This window comes from Candoia aspera, chromosome 1 (genome assembly GCF_035149785.1).
Source record: "Candoia aspera isolate rCanAsp1 chromosome 1, rCanAsp1.hap2, whole genome shotgun sequence".
Lineage (NCBI taxonomy): Eukaryota > Metazoa > Chordata > Lepidosauria > Squamata > Boidae > Candoia > Candoia aspera.
Window position 1 is genome coordinate 121,063,785 of NC_086153.1, and position 19,471 is coordinate 121,083,255.

Here is a 19,471-nt window from a genome sequence, read left to right on the forward strand (position 1 = left end):
GCCAATTCAACATGTAGGAAAATGCTAATATCTTCAAATTTAATACCAAAATAATAACAGGAAGACAATTATTTACTCTCAATCCTCTTTTATATTTGGAAGGAGAACAAAATCCAAAACTTAAAAAAGAATTAAAAAAATAATAATCCCAAAAATAATGATAAGCACCAAGAGAGCCAGCTTCTCCTTGCTGTAGAAAGCCTCTCTTAGGGTATGCATACATAAAATATATATACAAATTGGTGATTTAGAAATGAGGTGGCCAGTCTTAGTGTCCCTTTAAGGCTACAGTGAGGCTTGGAAAGTGATGACATCCTAGTCTCCTCCTCTTCAACTGGCTAGCTCTTACCAGTTGGATGCAAAATGCTGTTTGTGATGTTCTGGCTGCAAGCGGCCGTCTGGAGGACAGATGGGGTGATTCCTGGTGTTTTCCTTTACCCAGAAAACATTTCTGGGCTTCAGGAGAACCTGCCTGAGCCCCCCAAAAGTTGCCACAATGTCAGCTAAGCCTGCGGGCACAGCCTCTCAGTCCGCCATTCCCCACTGGAAGCCACACCTTCTTCCATTATCTTCTTTGACACTAAACCCTTCTTTTTCTTTGTTATCCTTATGGTACCATCATGGCTCTGATGCTTCAATAATCAAAGCCATTGGGAACAGGTTGTTCTTTGGTTCCTGGATTCCCACCTTACAACTTAAAGACGTTTTAAAAAATTAAAGCAAAGGGAAAGGAAGTGTTGCAGTACTGTGGGCAGAGGGTAAGAGAGCAAGAGACTCATGCTTCACACAGTCTGGACAAAAACTGAAAGGTTGCCCACTGGGAGATGTAAGGGATGGAACATGTGCTTCTAGGGTTGAGAATCATTCATTGACTTAATGGGCTATCACTGGATCAGTCAAAGAATGTATATACAGTAAAGCAGGAAGCATAGCAGTTTGGGAGTCCAGGATGAAATGGCTACCCAGGGCAGTGACCAGTTGCTGAAGAGGAGGGGCCACACCAGGAACTGCAGGCAGTTAGAATGGGAGCTGTGGCTAGAATGGAACAAAGTGCTGGAAACCATCTGCTCTGAAAGGTTCTGGTTGGAAAACAGCTGTTGTAAATCAAAGCTGGCAAACCCAGGTGTGAGGTCCTTTTGCAATGGGCTGGGAGTGGGACAAGGATGGCTTCGGACCCCTCAGGAAGTGGTGAGCGGCCCATACTGCAACAGGTCAAACAGAAGGTGTTGCTCTGCCTAAATACATATGCAAAGCCAGGTAGAATTTGGGCAGCGTTGGGTTTCAGGGTTTAGTGATGGTGGTCTAGACAACAGATTTCCTGATGTTTCGCCGGCAACTGGGGCTGGCATCTGCAGAGAGAAGGTGGTACGCAGACCACAGGCAAGGGAGCAGGGACTGACTGGGCTCCTGTCTTTATTGCCAGGTGGCTCCTGACTTAAAGACAGGAGCCTAGTCCATCCCTGCTCAGTTGCCTGTGGTCTGCGTACCACCTTCTCTCTGCAGATGCCAGCCCCAGTTGCCGGCGAAACATCAGGAAATCTGTTGTCTAGACCACCATCTCTAAATCCTGAAGCCCAACGCTGCCTGACAGATACTGACTGTGAAAGCTTACACCAGGTAGAATTGTGTGTATCCCTAGAAACCCAGTGGCAATCACAAAAGATAATACCTAGGTGGACGAGCCATATACGAAAGCTTCCTAATTTACTGAAAAATATAACCCGCCCCACATATAGCATGTGAACTGAAACTGAAAATAAAGAATTTAAAAATACACACGATTCTGAAGATTAATGTTCCCTGTACAGCTGTACCATATTCTCATTTTTATCAATATATGTGCATATGTTTCTGGCAGTGTCAGCCACAATTATATCAAGAACAACCCAATCTAAAAGCACTTCTTAAATGTTGTTTCCACAACTGTCAAATAATAAAAATGTGCTAATTAACGGCGTTCCGTGAGTCATACTGGCCACATGACCCGGAAGTGTCCTATGGACAACGCCGGCTCCAAGGCTTTGAAACGGAGATGAGCACCGCCCCCTAGAGTCGGACACGACTGGACTTTACGTCAAGGGAAACCTTTACCTTTACCTTTAATTACATACTGTACTGTGTGAAAGAATTACATACAGTAATGCTACAGTGATTCCTTAATTCAATGCACAAAATGAGATGAGGGGCAATAACATTTAATAGCGCTAGGTTGCGCTGTTGGACAATAAATTAACCTCGTTAGACTTTCCTACTCCCTCCTACTCCTAATTCTTTTGTGGAAAGGTCGTGCAGAGGAGGGTTAAAAAGAAGCCCTTCTGTATGGTGGGAAGAACTCTAGCAAGAAAACTCGTGCCTGGCTACCGAGAGTTCCCTGGATACTGCATAGCCGTGCCGGGAAGCTGGGACCCGCTGCTCTCCTGCGGGCGGGTTGCTTCTGACGCGAACCCCCAAAAGCCCAGCGCACGGAAGATGCAGGAGCGCGGCTGGGACTGACAGCCTCCAGGTGCCACCGCGGCGACAGCAAAGAAGCGGCGCCAAGGATATATACTCGGAGCGGCGTGTGCCATGTACGTCGCTTCTTTTAATGTCTGGGCAGGAGACGGAAGTATTGGGCCACTTGTAAAGGGAAGAGGCTTGGGGCTAACTTTTCTTACTCTCTCTCCCCCCCCCCCCGTTTTACACACCTCCTTTTTTCCCTTCTTCCCCACCCTGCAAACTATTCCGCACTTTATCTTCGAGTAGCTCCCCCTTTTCTTCTCCCACCCGCGACCTAGACGGTGCGGGTTCAGGTGAATGTGTCATTTGCCTTGCGCTGCTGGACTGATCAAGCATTTGGATAAAGGTCTCCTGAGAGGCCCTACTGCCTGGGTGCTGAAGGAGTGAGGACCGTACCCAGAGTAGCGCTTACGGTGACTTTCGCCGCTCCCCTTGCTGCTCCATCTTCCCGAGCAGGTAAGGGGGGGGGGGCGCCTACAGGGGCGTCTCTGCGCGCACGCCGCCTTTGGACCGCGGGCTGAAGGAAACCGCCCGCCTTCTTGGAGAAGAGGGGAGCTCTCGAGGCGCTGCTGATAGGCCGGCGGGAGGAGGAAGCAGCGGTAGGGGATGGTGGCAACAGCTCCCGGTACTGGGGCCCCTCCTGTGGTCCCCCCCCCCGTTTCTTTCTTTCTGGTTAACTGAGAACGCGGAAATTCCCACTTTCCCCAGAACCCTGGAGGGATAGTGATGGCACACTGTCACTTTTTGTTCTCAGCTGCCGCCATCCTGCTGCTGTTGTGACTGGGTGGGAGCTGGTCGTGTGAGCGCGCGCGCGCGCTAAAAGCCTGGGGGGAGGAGAGGGGGAATTTCGAAGCCGGTGAAACACCTCCCGGATATTCCGCGACCCCAATTGCTCTCATGTGTAAGGAACTAGAACAGCTAGATGGTTAATTTAACCTTTTTCCACGGGGATTAGTAATGGCGACTACCTTCTGACTGGTTAATCTTGAATTTAGTCCTGCAGTTTGTCGATGCTAGACTCTAAGTTTTGTGATTTGTTGTTGGTCATGTGTCTTTTGTCTTCCTTCAAAATATGGTGAATTAGCGCTGCTCGTTGAATGAGGGCCTCTTCGTTTTGGAGTCTATCCAAAAGCCCTGCCTTAGTGATACTACTTTGCAGTGACAAACGCCAGGTAGGATTCTGTGTCGGGTCTTAGCAGGAGATAAGGAAGTCCAGCCTAGACGTCTATGTTAGGAGGTATTGCTGTGGCTGGATTGCCAAACGCCTTAGCATCAAGGCTTCCAGGAAACTTCAGATTAGCCTTTCCCAGTGCATTGGACTGCAACTCCCATAACTCCATATCACGGTTGGGAACTATGGGAGTTGCAGTCCAGTGCAGTCCCCAACTTGATAACTTGGGGAAAACCGCTTAAAACTGGGAAAGAGGAATCTCTCTCTGCACCCAGGTCTTCTACTGCTGCCCCGACTCTTTCGAAGGCATCTACTGGTGCTGGAGGAGATCAGACCAAGGCGTAGGAGAAAAGGGCGACAATCGGTGGCCTTTCCAAGTACACAGAATTGTTGGGCGTTTCTTTCAAATCTCGCTATCCTCTGTGACTGCTTAGTAGTTTGGACAGCTGGTGCTGTACTAGTTTTGCCCCTTTGTGTTTGCATTATTATTATTATCTTTGTATGGCACGGGAGTAAATTGAAAAAAAATGATACTTTTCTTGCAAGAGGGTGGAGGTGTTTCTGGGTGCACTGACTCGTCTTTGGGCACTGCCGTGGATTCTTAAGCCTGCGTTAGTTTTGCACATTTTGTCCTTCTGCAGGTAAAGATGGCAATCCCGTTCTGCAGAGTGCTTATTTGGCTGAGCTGCCTCCGGATCACATTCATTACTCTTTTGACAGTTAATTATCGTTTCCAAATCGATTGCTTTCTCATTCGGACTTTTTTTTTTCTCTTTCGGTGCGCTGCGCGAAAAGTAAACCTTCGCGGGGATCGGGGGCTAATGGTAAAATCAACGTAGCCATTGAGCTGATGATTGAACAGAGGAAATCTGGAAAAGTTCTTCCTTCTTTCAAAAGCCTCCCTCTGCTTTTCCCGCTTAAATCCTGTTGCAGATGTTCGACCCACGTGCTGACGAGTAGAACGCTCAGCGGGCACGTGAATCGCCTCGCGGCCCACCTCGGTCTAGACGCTGCCTTTGGATTTTTTTTTTAAGCTCCAGCTCTGGCTATGGCTGTTGTCTGCCTCCCTCTTGCCCCCAAACGAACCTCACTGAGGACTTGGTCGGAGATCTCATCTCCATTGTTTGTAAATCAGCAGAAATCTGTTGCCTTCAGTAAAAATGTGAGTTGGAAGAATGTGTGTAGTGGAGCTGTGCGCGTAGACGTGAATTTAAGGGAGGATGGGTGGGAACGGGGTAGGAATTCCAATGGGGGCAAAGGATGAGAGGGAGGGAGAGATTAAACCCCAAGAAGAGGAAACGGCGCGTTCCTAATTCCTATTTCTTCTGAGGCCCTTAATTGTTCGAAGGATATCTATCAGCCCTTGTATGATTTGGGGTTCTTTTCAGTATCAAGGCAAAGATGGAACACTGTGGTAGCCTCGTCTTTCTTTTCCACCTCTGAATTTTAGTTTTCTAGTATACTTCTGAATCGCCAGTGGGACTTTGGAGTTTCCAGAAAGCGTGCGCATGTGTTTATGGGTTCTTACTTTGGAAAGTGGTCTCAGGGCCGCAACTTGGGGGGGGGGCAAGTGGGGCATGTGCCCCAGGCGCCGCGCTGGGGGGGGGGGCGCCAAAATGGGTGTGGAATCCATGTTTGCCCCGGGTGACACAGACCCTAGTTGCGGCCCTGAGTGGTCTTAAACTAGTGTTTCGCCTTAAGAGGCGCAACTTGAGTTATCCCCCAATGAAGGAGTACTTCTCCAACTCTCGAAATAATGGCAGAAATGAAGATTTTTCTCAGCAGAAAACCAACGGCCCTCGGCATAGGCTGTCCTGGGTAGCAGAGGAACAGCCCTGGATCTTCGTCTGGGAGCTCCCTTTCGGCTGGCAGTGGCTTCGGCCAAGGGACTGCCGCGCCGGCTGCCGCTTGGCTCGGGAGCAGAGAGGAGCCAGAGGGCTACGTGTGTTCTTGGCAGGCCAGGCGCTGCCCCCTCACCGCCCTCTTTTCTCCCTCCACGCTCATTCCACCCCCGCCCGCCCGACCTTCCGTGGCGGGCCAGGCAATTCCTGCGCTCGCGCGGGACTCCTCATGCCTCAGGAATGCGAAGAGGTATGCGCAACTTTCCAGAAGGCGAGACCAGCGCTTCCCTAGCCCTGCTGGAGAGGAGCGGGGAACAGAGTCATAGATCATCCCATGGCACCGATCCACCTTTCTCGCCGTTTCGTAACCGAGGAGACTTGGGAACAGCCCTCTATTAAGTAGCAAGATTGGGGAGAGGCTCTTCCCACTTGGTGAAGGCAAGGCATCCCTGACGGAGCGACCCCTCGCAGCCGCAGCCTCGCCAGAGGACCAAGCGAGGCGGCTCCGCTCCCCGCAGCCGCCGCCGGTTCTGGCCGCGCCTTTGCCTAAGGTGCTTGGAGCTCTCTTCGTGCCTGGCCTCTCCACAATCTACAGCTGCAGGGCTCCGTCGCAGCCTCCGCCCCTGCTAGTCCCACCGCTGCCCTCTGAGGTGTGTCCGTGCGGCGGAGCGAGGGAATCCCGTCTCTGCTTCCACTGGCAAATCCTTCGCGGTCTGGGCAGCACCAGCCTGCGATGGTGTGTGGACGCGGTACACACACGTGCGCGAGCGGTCTGAGGTTCGCAGACGAGTGTGTACGAGTGTGAAAGCGCGCTCGGCTCTCCTACGGCTGATGTTTTAAATGCAGGGGAATCTGGCTTTTCATTTAGACGCGCAAAGTGCGTGCTTGTGCCTGTTGGAGTGCGGTCAGATCGAATAATTGGAAATTAATAGGCATTTATTGTCCTTGCTTTCTTCGAAGAGCTGCGGTCTATCAGGAGTGGGTGGCAAGAATAAAGGCGTGGGTTGCCATTGGAGCCTTCCTGTTAGATCTTTTCTCCTACTGTTTTTGCAGTGAAATAAGATTTATTTGGCTTCGAGGAGTCTGCCCAGAATTGGTTACTTCTCTCGCTGGTGCTACCAAAGACTTCTTTGGCGATTGCATGTAATTTCATACAGAAGCTCTCAAAAGGTGGACATGGGACTAATTCATTTCCAGAGAGTTCAGATACGGTCTCACTTTCCTTTACTTCGTTTTATTCGCTTGACTGCTTGGAGGGGGGGGGCAGTAATTATTTTCCTGTAAATTCTGCAAGAACTATCTACAGTTACTATACAGCAATGTTCATACTGTATCGGCATAGGGAGCCGTTTCCCTAGCCTCACGCTCCAGTCCTTTCTCCGGCTGTGCAACAGCTCCTTATATGTAAATTTCTCGTGATGCCCAGTCGTTGGCTTGCGGGGGCAAAGGAGCGCGTTTGCTTATCACTACACTGTATTTGCTTTGGTTTTTATGCCAGTGATGTTTATTGACATACTTTTTATTGCCTTCAAAATGCATTTTCTGGCTTTGATCAACGAGCGTGCTCTGCTTTTGTTTGGGTAACACTGCAAAAACAGAACTCTTTTTCCCTCCTCTCCTTCCGAAAGAAAGATTATTCGTAAAGTTTACAAAGGAACGCAGAAGCATAAACAGAATCGTTGTTAGGGTACGAGATAGAGATTTATATATTTTGAGGGTGGGAGTTGCAGGAGGAAAGTAGCTGGGAGAAAAATTTAAAGTATTCTCAGCGTCTGCCTTTCTTAGGTTGTTTGGCCTTTGGGAAGCTTTTGCACGAAAGATGGCGCTCTAAGCCTGGAAAAACGACTTCGTCAGACGCGCAGCCTCTCTTTTCCCCTCATTTAAATGTATTTTTTACGCAACTGTGCAAAGTCGATTTTTCCGCCCGCGGTTTAAGAGTGCGTGCCTCTGCGTGTGTCTGTGTCTGTATCTGTCTTTCTGTTCGCAAAGATATAGTGATGGAGCAAAAATACTAACCTGGCTGATCGTCTGGTTTTGTATCAAAGCAGGAGAGTCACTATATATTATCCTTAGAGGTGTGTATGTGTGTGTGTGTGTAATCTGGATGTGGAGCTGTTGCCAAAGCAGTTCATTTCGGCACTTAAAAAGATGCTGCGTGCCTGCTTCCTCTTTGGAGTGTCAGCTCTTGGCCTGGATCCAGGAAAGCATTCTCTTTATACAGCATAAAGCTATTTCTTCCCTTCAGGTGGTAATCACCTAATGATTTATGCCAACTGCTTGGCTTTCTGTAGTTTGGGTGTGGTAATGGTCTGATGATTAAAATGTACTGCTTAATGTGAATAGGACAGAAAACAGAGAATGTTAAAAAAATCAATCAAATTCCAGGACTTTTCTTTTAGAGCAGAGGTTAGTTCCCTAAATTAATGTGAAAGTCTGAACTTGGTTTAGAGAGCCAGTCTGGTGTAGTGGTTAAAGGCAGCAGGCTAGAAACCGGGAGACCATGAGTTCTAGTTCCACCTTGGGCACAAACCCAGCTGGGTGACTTTGGGCCAGTCCCTCTCTCTCAGCCCTACGAAGCAGGCAAGGGCAAGCCACTTCTGAAATCTTGCCAAGAAAACTGCAGGGACTTGTCTAGGTAGCTGCCAGGAGTCAACACTGACTCAAAGGCACCAAAAACAAACAAACAAACAAACAAACTTCCATAGGTAACCTTTACACCCAAACACCCTTACTGGCTCCAAATTCCCTTACTGGCTCTGTGTACGATTTCAGCAAGAGGCAGAGCATAGTCTGAGGCTCATTCACTGCTCAGCAAGAATTACAGTTAATTAGTTCTGCCTATGCTTGTCAAAGTACTTGAATCATTGCCAAGAAGGAGGGTCATAATCCAGGGAAAAGCTAGTTAATTAACTGTATGATCCTACAGTTAATTTATTCAGAAATAAAACTTACTGATATGTATGGGACTTACTCTCCAATAAGTGTTCATTTGATTTTAAATTAACCCACACAAATTAAGGGTGTCCAAATCTGTGCTAGATTGTAGCCCAAGACTCTTGAGCAAGAGTATATTTAAAAAAAAACCCCACCTGGATAGCAGTGGAAATTAGAATTACTAAATTCTTCTAATGCCCAACGTTTTCCTTTTCTGCTCCACTAACTTTTGACAAGGATTAATTGCTGTTTAATCTAGATTGGACAATGGTTAAAATGGAGTGTTAAGAAAAAGACTAGAACCTCCTCCTAAATCTCCTTAGTTCACAGTGCAGATTATTTAGCTTCATAATTTCGAATTCTGCAACTTGGATAAATTACGTAAGTATCACACATTGGCATGTGTTTTCTAGCTGTGAATATTTTTTTTCCATGGCTGAATCAAAGAAAAAATGCCTTGAATATCCATCTTGCTTTCCCTTTATGTTACAATATTTTAATAGAACCTGGACATACACTTTGATTCGTATCTATAAAGCCCTCAAACCCCCAAAGCATTCATTGGTAAAAAATGTATTCTGAGATTTGTAAGGTTGCAGAATTCTAGAAGGCTACTCGAGAGCTCACTTGGGATTCAGTGCCGTAGCATTATTAATAGACTGTTCTGTCAGGATACGTCAAAAAATTCAGGTTAGTTGAGATCAGATGAGATATTGGTTTAAAGATTTGCAGGCAACTGTATGTATATTTCTAGCCTGGTGATGTAATGGGTTACCTCCCCCCACCATTCCATCCTTTATTTTAGAGTTATTCTTTTTCTGGGTGTATGTGAACAAAATGGCTGTGTCTGGGGCTGTTAGATGTGGGTGTCAGGTTTCAATGGTGTGCTATACCCCTTGCCATATAATTTGTTTCAGACCTTAGGAGGCACAGAGGAATGGGAGTAAAAAGGCTGAGGAGCTGCATGTAGGGCAAGCATTTTTTATTACCATTTCCAAATTACAGTGAATCTTTCAACAGTTATCCTTAACTAAGTGGTTCAACAGTTGTGAAAAAGAAGCCAAAATCCCAGTTGAAAGAGGCACTAGAAGCTTTTTCGTTGCAAAGAAACTTCTGCATTAACCATTACCGGAGCTAATGCCTGCATTTCCTCAAGGGTAGCATGGTGGAGAGGAGGATAAAGATGGAATTATGCTTTCCCTTCCAGCTTGAATCACTCTTCATTCTTCTGCTGTTGGTTTGCATGTGTGAAAGGCAGACGTTCAATTTTAAATGCACTGGTACCGGATTTTTTTTTTAAATAATGATGGTCATGCAGGAAAAAGGGTTGACAACTTTATTCTAGATTACCGGAGAAGGAGGTAACGGCTCCTCTTATTTTTAGTATTCTACATATTTATTAAAATGGAACTGTATACATTTGAGGATATCTTAGCTTTTCAAGCATTTATAACAGACTTTTTGGTCAATCTCTTTTAATTGATATAGAAAATTATGATACTTTTTTAATGTTGTTGCTTCCCAATGAATTCTACTTTTTCAACTGCTCCAGAGAGAAACCAACTTTATATTCCTTCCTTTTACTTCTAACAGTCTTAATCTTTAGTTCATTCAAACATTGTTGTAAGATTTGATTTCTCTTCATTTCTTCTTTATCCCATTGTACAGAGTTCTTCAGGTCTTTAATAAGCCTCTTTTGTAAATCTAATAAGAAACAATTATCCAGGTCACTATCTTGGTTTATCATTTATATTTCTCTTATGATTTTTAAAACATCAGCCAGTTTCTTTTGTATATCCAGTGAGAAATCCTTTTCCAAGGATGTTCTTTTGGCCTGTCATTTGTAAATCCACTTTTGGTATTATCTCTATCTTGTCAGATAAAATTTGTTCCATATCTGTCATTTCTTCAATAACATCTTTTGCATACAGTCTGTCCACAGAGGCAGACATCATGACTGACACTGTCGATATTGTAGCTACTAATTTCTGGCTCCATTCTTCAAAAGTCTCCTTTAGTATTTTCAGTGTTATAACATTTTGCATCATTTTGTAGGTCCCAGTTAATTAACACAAAAGTTAGGCTTGTGTGTGTTTTTCCTCTGCCTAGAATTTTTAGTCCTCTCTAATGTCTAGTTTTTAAAATCATAAAATTAGTTATCTTTGTTATGAGTTGCAAAAACCAAAACTGATCTATTTCCCACGAGAAGCTGTTCTTTATAATTAATTCCAAAATCTTATTGTAAAAGATTCTATATTCCAAATTTATCTGGACCCTTAGTCCATTTATAACTTCATAAGATCAAAATCTTTTTATCTTTTTGCTGTTTATTTCAAATTCTTTAAATTCTTAAGCTTATGATTAACATTTTCTTTCATTCCAAATTGAAGGCAATTTCACCTGATGTTGTCAAACTTGTCATTCTGAAGGTCTCTAATAGCTTAAAAGTGGTTAATAAGCAACTTCTGGAAGTGATTAGAAAGTGAGGTTAGTGAATTTAGTGTCCTTTATAAGGCACTAACCTCAGTTGTGAGCAAGTTGGCTATTCCCGTTGAGTCTCAGCATTGACACCCAGGGGACACTGCTGTCCTGTGGTTGCCTCATGAGGAGCAGCCACCTGGAGCACATGTGTGTGATCTCCTGTCCTCTCCTTGTCTGGAGAGATTCCAAAGAGCTGGTCTACTTACCAGTTCTTCGTTCTTCACCGCAGGCATTGGCTCCGCTTTCATGGAGATGTCCACCATTCCTCCCTCGGAAGACCCCAGACAGCAAAATTATTGAATGGGGAATGGAAATAAATAAGCAGTAGCAACCCTGGAGGATGGCAAAGGGAATCAAGCAGCATGCATGGTCTTATCCACATATTAGTCTTTTTTTGTGTGTGTGTGGGAGGATTATAGAAGAATTTTGGCTGAATTTTTCTGGCTTTTCTGGAAGGTAGTGGATATGGTGTGTCTGTCTTTCTCTCTTTCTTTCTACTTCTGTGGCATCTTTGCGTGCTGGGAGCATCAAAATCTGCAAAGGGTGGGTGCAGTACTGCAGTCCAAGCACTGCCTCTTTTGTATGCATGTCATTGTTGATCAAAATGGGTGGGACTGGATTGTGACACTGTCTGCCATTTTGTAGATTTTGACCTTCCCTAAAAGGTTCCCGTTTAGTTGTGTCCGATACTAGGGGGCACAACTCTTTGTTTCATGGCCGAAGAGCCAGCGTTGTCCGAAGACACTTCCGTGGTCATGTGACCAGCATGACAATTACAGAAATGCCATTATCTTCCTGCCGAAGTGGTACCCATTTATCTACTTGCTTTTGCATGCTTTCAAATTGCTAGGTTGGCAAGAGCTGGGGCGAGTGTGGGAGCTCACTCCGTCATGCGGCGCTCAGGTCTTGAACCGCCAAACTTGCAACCTTCCAGTCAACAAGCCTGGCATCTTAACTGCTTAGCCACCACTGCCTTCCCTAGGGACATTAAAAGAGCACTAAATTTCATCAGTGCAATTCAGGGGACACAAATTGGTTCTCAGGGCCCAGATGCCACACACAGGCCACAGACTGCCCGACCCTACTTTAAAAGATCCATAGTAACTTATTTATTTATCACCATCTAGCAGGAAATCTATCCACTAGTAATCTGCAGTCCTTTCCTCTGCTTCCTCTTTCCAGGTCTCTAATCATAAACATTTTTGTTTAAAACTCAGATTTTTTGTTTAAATTCAGTTATACTTTATTAAAAAGCAAGCAAATAAATAAGACACTGTAGTTAAGAACTTGACATCAACATTTACCCAGAATATGTTGCACTGTTACTTACAAAATTTTAGAATTAATGAAATTCTTCATTAATGAAATGAAGTAATTCAGTTTAGCAGTACTTAAAAGACAACTACATATCTCAACCACATTCTCGAGAATTACAGTTTCTGGACAGAGATTTATAGTTTATGGACAGGGGTTCTATCCACTCCTGGAAAAAGAAGATGATGTCTCTTCATGTAGTGGATGGGAACCTCGGCCCACTTACTGCAGTTTCAGAATGTTGTTTTATATTGGTTAAGTACTCTTAAGAGAAGATAGATTTGCCGGGCAATTTTGAAGGGTGAGGTTATTTATTGTACAATGGGACACACTCTGAAGCTAGTTATGCAAGGCATCTTGGAACAACATTCAAGATAGGGAACTGAGGACTGATTTTTCCCTCATTAACTGGAACAACATGATGATATTTAAAGAAATATATGGTGAATTATGTAATCATATTTAGAAAAAAAATTGAATTATGCATTAATTTAAAAGAAGAAAACTCCCAACATTACATTGCTTTGCTGCCATTATCTTACTCCATATATCTCATGAACATTGATAGCACAGGTAGCCTTCACCGACCGCAGTTGGTTTAGTTAATAGTAATTTTATTAAAAATTACAATTGCAATGATAAAAAAACCAATACAAACTAAAAAAGAAAAGAATAAAAAGAAAAAATAGAAGGTGCAGAAAAGAAAAAGAAAATAGAATAAAAAGTAGACATATAAGAAATATAAGAAAATAAGTATAAACAATTTTAGTAACTTATCACCTTCTCTTAAAATACAACAAATGATCTCTTCTTCCCATATCCTATCTCTTATCTATAACCAAATCCTTAAAACATCATCATTTCACTACTGATCAGCAAAAGTGCATTAAGGGTTACCAGAGATAGCAACATATCTATTTTAACCTTGATCAAATAAACCAACTTTATATTCCTTCCTTTTACTTTTAATGATCTTGATCTTTAGTCCTTTCATTTTTCCTTTGTCCCTTCTCACAAAATTCTTCAAAGCTTTAACAAGACTCTTCTGTAAATCCAATAGAGGAAAATTATCCAGGTCACTCTCTTGGCTTGTTATTTGTATATTTCTTTTAATTATTAAGACATCAGCTGGTTTCTTTTTTATGTCCAGGGTAGCATCTTTTGCCATGTCAATCTTGTAGCCTGTCATTTTTAAATCCATTTTCAGATCAGTCTCAATCTTGTCCAGCAAAACTTCTTCTTCTATAACACCTTTTAAACACAGTCTATTTATAGAGGCAGATACTCTTAAAATTAACCTCTGGGTCCATTGTTCAAAAATATCCTTCAATATGTCCAGTGTTAAAATATTTTGCTCCATTCTGTATTAGTAAGTCAAATTTAAGTGTTCTTCTCCTTTAATTGTAATCTTTAGTTCCTTCTAGTTCCCTCTAGTGTCCAACTTCAGAGTCCCATTCTTTTTTTTTTTAAAGAATTCAAAGCAAAAGCTTTTTCCCATGGGAAGGATTCTTATAATTAATTCCCAAATCTTATTTCAAATCCATCTGGACCCTTAGTCTGTTTGTAACTTTCCAAAATTAAAATTCTAATCACCCTGTTGATATTTATTAAAAAAAAATTAAGTCAAATTTTTATTTAAAACTTCTTTTGCTAAGGATTGAAGGGAACTCACCTGGTATTTTTAGACTTGTTGATCCAAAGTTTCCTAATAGAGGAAAAGCAGCAAGCAATTTCCAAAAGTGATTACTGTAGAAAAGGAAGTATGCAAACCCAGTGACCTTTCAAAGGCACCAACCATGGTTTGAGCAAGATGGCTATCCCCTCATCTCCCAGAGCCGTAAACCCTCTGGAGACCACTGTTTTGCGATCTCCTTGTGAGGAGCAACTGTCTGCAGCACGTGTGGGCAATTTCAAGTCCTCTTCTTGTCCAGAGAGGAATTACAAAAAGCCGGTCTACTCACTGACTCTTCATTCTGCTGCGGTCATTGGCTCTGCTTATAGTGGAGCCATCTTCACTTCACCATTTCTTCCCTGGAAGTCCACTTACTGACTGCAATTGGGACCAGCAACTCCATCACTAAGTGACACAGTTGTAAAGTGAAATGTCACGTGACTGCGCCAACTTACAATGTCAGTTCCAGCTGCAGTCATTAAGCAAATCACGGTTGTCAAGCAAAATGTCATGTGATTGTGACTTCCTGCTGGCTTCCTCATTGACTTTGCTTGTTGGAAGCTGGCTGTGAAGGTCGCAAACAATGATCACATGACTGCAGGATGCTGTGACTGTTGTAAATGTGCACTCGTTGCCAAGAGCCCAAATCACAATCATGTGACCATGGGGCTGCAACTTCAAAGATCGGTCATAAATCTCCTTTTTCAGGGCTATTGTAACTTCAAACAGTTGCTGAACGAGTGGTTGGTTAGCAAGAACTATCTGCGTACCTGTATATATATATTTCCTTTTTTTCCTTTTATTCCTAGATCTAGAGTAGCAAGCAGTGATGAGCTTTGGAGTTTGGAGAGGGTGGGATAGTTGCTAGCGAAAAATTCTGACTTGGCTCAAGATGTGTTGATGGGGGAAAATGAAGGGTTTGTGCTGAAAAGGGAAGTTGACCATGGTGAACAAAATGACCTAAAATGGTCTTGTCCTGCTTTCCCCCAGTTCAGTGAGTGGGAATGAAGGAAGTTCTGACCAGTCTGGAGTGCACAAATTGGAGAAAGCTGATCTTGACCTTCCCTTCCACTCCATCTGCTTAAAAAACCCTCACTGTACTGAGTTTCTATTTTTTTCTTTTCCTCTTTTTAGACTTATTCATGTGGTTGTGATCCAAAACAGCAGCAATGAAGATAAGGCTCCGTGCAGCAGCTGTTGCAGCCGTATGTGTGGTTCTTCTCCTTTGTTCAATTGAGGCTGAAGGTAAATAATTCTGTCCTTTATTCCATGAAAGTGATGGTGCAGAATTAAAGAAGGCAACAGTTGCTCTCTGAGCATAACTGTTGTTTCATATCCTCTTCTCTCCCTGTTCTCCTTCTTTCTGTAGTTTGTTTATTTCTGTAGAGCAACTCCAGCAGAGTGGCTCTTCTCTTTTCTCTGTTTTGTTGTCTTTCTGGTGTGCTGTCCACACTAGATGTCAGTTGCAATCTGGAGCTGGCCTTTGCCCTCCACTGCTCTTCCTTTTCTCTCTCCCTTTCTTTTGAAGAGTGATGATCAGGGAGAAGGAAGATTCCTGTGCCAGCTTGAAATTTCTCCTGGGTAACAGGAGATGCCCTGAAGCACTTGTCCACACCCTGTCAGTGCTTAATTGCTTTGCTTTGTACTGCAAATATATACAAGATACATGTGTCTGCTTTTAAAAAAAACATATTATTTTGAAGCGTTTATAAAATAAAGCACTCCAACAGAATCTGGCTGCCTGTGTGTTTTGTTTGGAATGGAAGGGGGAGAAAAGCCCTGTTCTTGGTGAGTCAGTTCATTTGGGACAAAGCAGGGAAAGAGCAGTCCCTGGCTCCTGTTCTGGGAGCGGGACCTTGGTCCCTTGGGATCCTCAGAACTTTCCTGCCTTTGCTCCCACACAGACGGCGTCTCGTTCAGCGTACTGGGTTAACCATTTGGAAACACTGTACAAAGATTTGTGATTTCTCTCTCTCTTTTAATCATACAAATTGAATATACTTTCTCATCTATTTCAGCTGCAATGCCTCCTCTCTGTCACTTTGCCACTTCAGCATATGCCCTGCAAAATCATCCCTAGTTGGAGAAGTCGTGGCCAAACAAGGGCATTTCTGTTACTTCAGCTGCTTTCCAACCATCTCGTTCTTCCACTCAAGCTTTTCCTTGAGAGTGTCAGATTGCCAGATTTGGCACTGCCCTTCACTGCACTGCCCTTTTTGCAGATGAGAACAAATTATCTCCCAATCTGAGTGGAGGTCTTGGTCTGTGTTGTATAAGGATTCTTATATATTGGGGAAATAGTGCTCCTAATTAGGAATGAAAGAATTTACTCTTGCTGTTTTATCCATGGGAAGGCAGCAGTTAGCTCATAGGTTTACAGAGTGATAGAAAATATTTTTATCCAGTAGCTGTCCTTCTATTGCTGGCTCTTCTCTTCATCACCTCTTAATTTTGGAAATCAACCCTTATGTCTAGCCCTGTTTGCCATATCATTCCTATTATTTTATCAACGAATTTGCTACCTAAAATTCCCACCTTTTTTTCCTTTTACAATCAGATTTTTTATTGCAAGCAGGTGTATTCTTTTTTTGGGAGCCTGTGTGTTTATTTTATAAATTATTAGATTCCTTAATAGTGCTGTATGCATTATTGCACACCTAACATTTTAAGGATGGGGCAGTAGCATTCAGCATATTTCAGAACATCTAAAAAATATAATTCGGAGCCACGGCTACCTAGAGGTGTCTTCACCGGTACATTGGGAAGGTCTGCAGAATTTAGTCCTGACATTGGTTCAGAGGCACTGAAAAACAGTGTGTTTTAAATGCCCAGTAGCCTTGGTTCACTGTTCATCTGTAGCCTAATATTTTAAATTCCTTGCTTGTGTTTCTGTGATAACAGATAAGTTATTAAAGAACACATGCCCCCAAGCTGCACGAACATTGGTAGCATTTACAGTGTCAAGTGAGTTGTCAGGTTCAATGGAAAGAAGTGTATGAATTAGCATATGTAAATTAGAGAACCCTGTCCCATCCTGTTGCTCTTCAACTTTGGGCAGGAGCACAACATGAATGTGTCATTTTGAAAGATACAAATTTCATTAAAAGATTCAAATTTGGGCAATCCTTTTATCACACAAAGAGCAATAAAGTAGTTTAAACTTTCAAGTTTTCCTGAGTCTCCATCAGGTTAAAAGGCAGGAAAAATAAGAGATAAGGGAAAGAGAAGGGAAAAAAAAAGAATGAACGTAAATTAGGCTATATGTTGTAGTGTTTAGATCCAATCTCAAAATCAGAATTTCAGACTGAATGAAAACATTGCAATATCAAGTTAAATCTAAGATCCTAGGGCAAGAACAGAATGGGAATATGTATAAAATATTTGTGTTACTTAGATCTACCTCCACTCTTAAATACTTGGTTTCATAATTAGGCAGAGAGCAGCAGCAAAGATCTACAGTCAACCTGATGAAACAAAATATGGTGAATTCCAAAATGGTGACATTCTAGTTCTTAGAAAATTATTTTAATTGTTTTTGTAGTGTGAATTTTTTAGGCTTTTTTTAATGGATCAATATGTGCACTTTTGCTTTTGCCTCTCACAGACAAGGTGTTTTTGAAAGAGGTTTATTGTAATTTGTGTTGCAGAACTTTATTTATTAAACAAATTCATATACTCACCTATCTAACGGAAAACTGGGTGGTGAAGAAAAGATAAAAGCAAAGTAAAGCAACAAAATAAGTTGAGGCCCAAGTACAAACTCTCTGACCAGTCACTCATCCCCTGGTTATCTCCCATATAGACTACTGTAATGCACTCTACATGGGACTACCGTTGAAGAGTATCCAGAAGCTACAGCTGGTCCAGAATGCAGCCGCACGGGTAATTTTAGGTGCCCCTAGGGTGGCATGTGTAACAGCTTTACTGCGCGAGCTGCACTGGGTGCCAGTTTGCTTCCGGGTCCAATTCAAGGTGATGGTTATGACCTTTAAAGCCCTACATGGCATTGGACCAGGCTACCTGAGGGACCGTCTTGTCCCCATTACATCGACCTGTGCCACCTGGGCATGCATTGAGGGCATGCTATGGATCCCATCTGTTAAAGAGTTTCATCTGGCGGGATCGTGGAAGCGTGCCTTCTCTGCAATAGCGCCTGCCCTTTGGAACGTTCTCCCCCCGGAGTTGAGGCAGGTCCCCTTGCTCCTGGATTTCCAAAAAAAATTAAAAACCCGGCTTTGTCAACATGCTTGGGGTGGGAAAGAGAATAGTTCTTCTTGGGGATGGTTAGCTCCATAGAATTGCCCTGTTTGCTTCCAGATAGAGAGAATATTTTAGCCATCTGGATTTTATTATATTTTAACATATTTATATTTTTATATTATTGATATTATTGTATATTATTGACATTATATTATGGTTAAATGTTTTTATTGTGAACTGCCCAGAGTCCCTCCTTGTGGGGGAGATGGGCAGTGATAAATTTGATAAATAAGTAAATAATGTGCACTTTCTGCGGTTTACTATCATCCCAGCCCCAATGCTTGGGGAATCAGGTTTTCAAGGCATTCTGGAAAGCCACCAGGGTTAGGGTTGGCAAATCTCAGGGTGGAGGTTGTTCTGTAAGACAGGGACCATGAGGGAAAAGGCGCACTACCTAGGCATCCCACAAACCCAGTGGCCTTCTACAAAGTAGAAGCTCCCACTATTAACACTGACTGGAATTGGCCTTGGAAGGAGGAGGAGAACTATTGAAAAGTCCTGCTCCCCTATTCCCAACCCTTCAGCCCATCAATCAATACCATAATCAATAGTATTGAAGGCCACCAAGAGATCAAGGAGGGCCAGGATAGATACACTAGCCCACTCCTGGGCCTGCCAGAGGTCATCTACAAGTGCAGTCAATGCCTTCTCAGTACTATAATCCATCCTGAAACTGGAACAGGTCCATATAATCTGCTTCCTTCTCAGTTAAACTATGATTTAATTGAGTAAGCTGCTATGCCACCTTGTATCAGTTTGAAAGTAGTTTGGGACTCTGTGATCACACAATAATAGCTACATTCTTTATTTATTTTCTATCCTGCCTTTATTATTTTTATAAATAACTCAAGGCAGCGAACATACCTAATGCTCCTTCCTCCTCCTATTTTCCCCACAACAACAACCCTGTGAGGTGAGTTGGGCTGGGAGAGAGTGACTGGCCCAAGGTCACTCAGCCAGCTTTCATGCCTAAGGAGGGACTAGAACTCTGGTTTCTAGTTATAAAGCTGAGTCAATTTGTTTCTATCTCAGCTGCATTATATTTCATACTGTAATGGAGCTAGTCTTTTCTTTTCAATACTGGGGTACTCTGGAACTTATTGGAGCCCCCTTTCCTCATTTATAGGAATTCTTGTCTCACCATGCCTCCCACAGAATGGAAATGGTAGTGGTATGAAAGTGTCTTGAACTGGAAACCCATACCATAATTCATATCCACATACCTTCTTAACTGACTTGACATACTTGTAGTTGATTTTAACTTGTGGCCACATTTCTCAAATTGCTGCCAGCGAAGTTGAC

At 43.2% G+C, this 19,471-nt stretch overlaps 1 protein-coding gene across 1 annotated transcript in view; it reads left to right on the forward strand.

The window, feature by feature from the left end:
* The first annotated feature begins 5,800 nt into the window (after positions 1-5,800).
* Positions 5,801-19,471, forward strand: part of COL12A1 (collagen type XII alpha 1 chain) — a 129,623-nt gene continuing 115,952 nt past the window's right edge. The window contains exons 1-2 of the mRNA XM_063313016.1: positions 5,801-6,158; positions 15,044-15,154. Coding sequence (XP_063169086.1) covers positions 15,079-15,154 — 76 coding nt within the window. The 5' untranslated portion in view covers positions 5,801-6,158; positions 15,044-15,078. The remainder of the gene's footprint in view (positions 6,159-15,043; positions 15,155-19,471) is intronic.